General features: G+C 48.1%; 1 protein-coding gene across 1 annotated transcript; it reads left to right on the top strand.

The window, feature by feature from the left end:
- Window positions 1-1,285: 1,285 nt before the first annotated feature.
- Window positions 1,286-2,104, top strand: LOC138902255 (uncharacterized). The gene has a single exon (XM_070190099.1). The coding sequence runs from the start codon at window positions 1,286-1,288 to the stop codon at window positions 2,102-2,104; it is 819 nt and encodes a 272-aa protein (XP_070046200.1).
- The last annotated feature ends 2,824 nt before the right edge of the window (window positions 2,105-4,928 follow it).

The following is a 4,928-nucleotide window of genomic DNA, read 5'->3' as shown; positions in this document are numbered from 1 at the left end:
TGATATTAGAGCACTAGGTTCATGTAGGTCTCACAAGTAATGGGCAAACCTAATAGAGTCTTGCGGATCGGTACAGAGACGTCTATACTTTTCTTCGGGAGGCTATAGGGTGTTAGGAAACTACTTTTTACTCACCCTCTATCGTGCAGTTGATGGTATACTAAATTTTATTCTTCTATTCTCTCACAAATGGTGAGGACGCGTACGATTGATGTTTCGGACCCAAGAGGAGCTGCTCCCCCCGTTGCTAGAGGCCGAGGCAGAGGCCGGGGGAGGGCACCGACCCGAGGTAGGGGACGAGGGCATCCCAAAACTGCCACAGTTGCACCACCAGTAGACCCGGCAGAGGATCCTATTGTTGACAAGCAGGGCGAGGTGCTACAGCAGAGCCTGCCCTGGTGGATTTCATGACAGCGCCGGGCTTCCAAGAGATCATGGGCTATATGATGCGGTTCATGGATACTATGAATCGGGCTGGTTTATTTCCAGCAGAACCGACGACATATCAGGTGGGAGGGGGATCACAGATGGGGCCTAGCCAGTTGTAGCAGTAGCACCTGAGCTTAGATCAGTTGCGGACAGCGATCCGCAGAAGTTATTGGACAGATGAACTAGGCTGCACCCTCCTGTCTTCGGAGGTGAGCGTCATGAGGATGCTCAGGATCTCATTGATAGGTGCAGGGATAGACTGCATAACATGAGGATACTAGAGTCTCATGGGGTTGACTTCACTACTTTCCAGTTGGCGGGCAGGGCCCGTAGATGGTAGCAGTCTTATGTTCTTGGCAAACCAGCGGGTTCTCCTCCTATTACTTGGGAGCAATTCACTCAGCTTTTCTTCGACAGGTATATCCCACCCTCCGAGAGGGAAGAGCTACGGTACCAGTTTGAGCAGCTTGAGCAGGGTCATATGTCGGTGACCGACTACGAGGCAAGGTTTTATGAGTTGTCTAGTCATGAACTCATGATACTCCCTACTAATGCAGAGAGAGTGCGGAGATTTGTTGCAGGATTGCACTCTGGTATTAGGGCCAACATGGCCCGAGAGGTTGAGATGGGGAGTCCTTATCAGCTGGTAGTGGAGATTGCTCCTAGGATTGAGGACTACCGTCTGAGGAGTAGAGAGCAGAGGCAGTAGGACAAGAGGGCCCGGTTCTCTAGGGACTTTAGAGGTGCCCTAGCTAGGGGTAGAGGTCAGTTTGGGAGGGGCTAGCCCAGCAGGCCCCCATATTCAACACCCCCACCACCTCCTCGAGGTGCTCTAGTGAGGCCTTATTTCAGTGCGATGCCGGAGAGTTCTTATCGCCCACCAACTATTCAAGGTTCCCCTGGCGGTTATTCTGGTCATCAGCGTTCTTCTAGTGCCATGCCAGAGAGCTCATACCGTCCCCCAGCCATTCAGGGTTCCTCTAGTGGGTATTCTGGCCATCAGGGCCAGTCTTTAGGGCAGCTGTCTATGGTGCTGAGATGTTGTTATGAGTGTGGAGATCTAGGTCACATGAAGAGGACTTGTCCCAGGCTTCGGGGCAAGGTAGTGCAGCAGAGTCATCAGCCTATGATTTTAGTACTAACTGTCTGGCCTACCAGAGGCGGAAGACAGGTTGGTAGGGGCAATCCTAGAGGTGGAGGCCAGGCAGGGGGAGTTCAGCCAGCTAGTGTTCAGTCAGGTGGAGGTCAGCCAACCGGCGCTCCAGCCAGATTCTATGCTTTTCCGGCCAAGCCAGATGCATTGGCCTCAGATGTCGTTATCACATGTATTATTTCCGTTTGCGGTAGGGATGCTTCAGTATTATTTGATCTAGGGTCTACCAATTCATATCTATCATCCCTGTTTGCTTATTTCCTGGATATTCCTCGTGAGTCCTTGGGTACTCTTGTTTATTTGTCCACTCCTGTGGGCGATTCTATGGTTGTTGATCATATCTATCGGTCCTGTATGGTCACTTTCTGTGGTTTCAAGACTAGAGCGGACCTCCTGTTACTTGATATGACTGACTTTAAGGTCATCCTGGGCATGGACTGGTTCTCTCCTTATCACGCCATCCTAGATTTCCATGCCAAGACTGTTACTTTAGACATGCCTGAGTTGCCGAGATTGGAGTGAAGGGGTTCCTCAGTTAGTGCAACTAGTCTGGTTATTTATTTTCTAAAGGCTTGACGTATGGTCGAGAAGGGTTGTTTGGCTTATCTAGCTTATGTATGGGACACCACCGCAGAGTCTCCGACGATGGATTGAGTGCCAGTAGTCCGGGAGTTCGCCGATGTGTTTCTTTCTTACCTTCCAGGCATGCCGCCAGATCGTGATATTGATTTTTGCATTGACTTGGCTCCAAGCACCCAACCTATATCTATTACACCGTACTGCATGGCTCCAAAGAATTGAAAGAGTTGAAAGAATGGCTTGAGGAGTTGCTAGCTAAGGGGTTTATCAGACCGAGTGTATCACCTTGGGGTGCCCCAGTGTTGTGTGTGAAGAAGAAAGATGGGACTATGCGGATGTGTATTGACTACCGCCAGTTGAACAAAGATACCCTCAAGAACAAGTACCCGTTGCCACGCATCGATGATTTGTTTGACCAGTTGCAGGGTGCTAGGGTGTTTTTTAAGATTGGTTTGAGATCAGGTTACTATCAGCTGAAGATTCGGGACTCAGATGTTCCGAAGACTGCCTTCTGTACTAGATATGGTCATTATGAGTTTCTTGTGATGTCCTTTGGCTTGACTAATGCCCCAGTGGAGTTTATGGATTTGATGAACAGGGTCTTCAAGCCTTATATTGATTCATTTATTATTGTCTTCATTGATGACATCTTGATCTACTCACGTAGCCTAGGGGAGCACGAGTAGCATTTGAGAGTAGTGCTCCAGACTTTGCGGGAACAGAAGTTGTATGCTAAGTTCTCCAAGTGTAAGATTCGGTTAGATTCTATGGTGTTCATGGGGCATGTTGTACCAGGAGAGGGTATTAAGGTGGATCCCAAGAAGATTGAGGCAGTTCAGAGTTGGCCTTGCCCTACTTCTGCGACCGAGATCAGGAGTTTCTTGGGATTAGCAGGTTATTATCGCCGGTTTGTGGAGGGATTTTTATCCGTTGCAGCACCTCTAACTAGACTGAACCAGAAGGTTGCCCCGTTTCAATGGTCTGACGAGTGTGAGGCAAGCTTTCAGAAGCTCAAGACGGCTTTGACTACATCACCAGTTCTAGTGTTGCCTTCCGATTCAAGGATGTATACAATTTATTGCGATGCTTCACACATTGTATTGGGATGTGTATTGATGTAGGAGGGACCAGTTATTACATATGCTTAACGTCAGCTGATGATTCATGAGAAGAACTACCCCGTGAACGATTTGGAGTTGGCAGCGATTATTAATGCTCTTAAGATTTAGAGGCATTACTTGTATGGAGTGTCTTGTGATGTCTATACAGACCACCGCAGTTTGCACCACTTGTTCAAGTAGAGGGATATTAATTTGAGGTAGCGTCGATGGCTTGAGTTACTGAAAGACTATGACCTCACCATTCTTTATCATCCAGGCAAGGCAAATGTGGTCGCGGATGCCTTAAGAAGGAAGGCAGAGAGTATGGGTAGTTTGGCATTCATTTCAGCGGAGGAGAGGCCACTATCTTTGGACATTCAGTCCTTGGCTAACACACTTGTGAGGCTGGACATTTCAGAGCCCAGCTGAGTTCTTGCATGTGTTGTTTCTCAGTCTTCATTATCGGGACAAATCAAGGCTTGGTAGTTTAATGATCCGCATTTGGCAGTTTTCAGAGAGACACTACTATAGGGTGGTGCTAAGGAGGTTTCTATTGGCGAGGATGGTGTTCTGCGACTTCGGGGTCGCCTATGTGTTCCTAATGTTGATGGCCTGAGGGAGAAGATTCTAGAGGAGGCATACAGTTCACGATATTATATTCATCCAGGTGCTACAAAGATGTATCGTGACCTGAGGCAGCATTATTCGTGGCGGCGGATGAAGAAAGACATAGTGGAGTATGTATCTAGGTGCCTAAATTATTAGCAGGTTAAGTATGAGCACCAGAGGCAAGGAGGCCTACTCCAGTAGATGACTATACCTTAGTAGAAATGGGAGTGCATCACTATGGACTTCGTAGTTGGGTTAGCACGGACCTTGCGGAAGTTCGATGCAGTATGGGTTATTGTTGACAGGTTGACTAAGTCGGCACAGTTCATTCCAGTAGCCACTACTTGCACTTTAGAGAGGTCGACCCAGATCTACATTTAGGAGATAGTTCGGTTGTACGGTGTGCCTGTGTCCATCATATCAGATAGAGGTCCTCAGTTCACTTTGTATTTCTGAAGAGCCGTACAAATTGAGTTGGGAACCCGTGTAGAGCTCAACACAACATTCCATTCTCATATCGACGGGCAGTCAAAGCGGGCAGTTCAGATATTGGAGGACATGCTCAGAGCATGTGTGATTGACTTTGGAGGGAAGTGGGATCAGTTCTTGCCCTTGGCCGAGTTTGCTTACAACAACAGTTATCAGTCCAGCATTGAGATGGCTCCATTTGAGGCTTTATATGGTCGGCGATGTCGCTCTCCCATTGGGTGGTTTGAGCCTGATGAGGCTAATTTATACGGTACTGATTTGGTAAAGGATGCCTTGTAAAAGGTAAGGTTGATTCAGGAGAGACGTCACACGATACAGTCCAGACAGAAGAGTTATGCGAATCAGAAGGCGCGTGATGTATCATTTATGGTCGGCGAGAAGGTTCTTTTTAAAGTCTCGCCGATGAAGGGCATTATGAGATTCGGGAAGAAGGTCAAGTTGAGCCCAAGGTTTATAGGTCCCTTTGAGGTGTTAAGGCGAGTAGGGGAGGTTGCTTATGAGCTTGATCTACCTCCCTGCTTATCGGGGGTTCATCTAGTTATTCACGTATCCATGCTCCGGAGATACCA

The sequence above is a fragment of the Nicotiana tomentosiformis genome, chromosome 12 (assembly GCF_000390325.3).
Source record: "Nicotiana tomentosiformis chromosome 12, ASM39032v3, whole genome shotgun sequence".
NCBI classification, from domain to species: Eukaryota; Viridiplantae; Streptophyta; class Magnoliopsida; order Solanales; family Solanaceae; genus Nicotiana; species Nicotiana tomentosiformis.
This window is presented reverse-complemented; position numbering and strand designations above follow the sequence as displayed.

Excerpts from the sequence above, each read along its gene's own strand:
- LOC138902255 (XM_070190099.1), top strand. The coding sequence starts at position 1,286 with ATGCCGGAGAGTTCTTATCGCCCACCAACTATTCAAGGTTCCCCTGGC.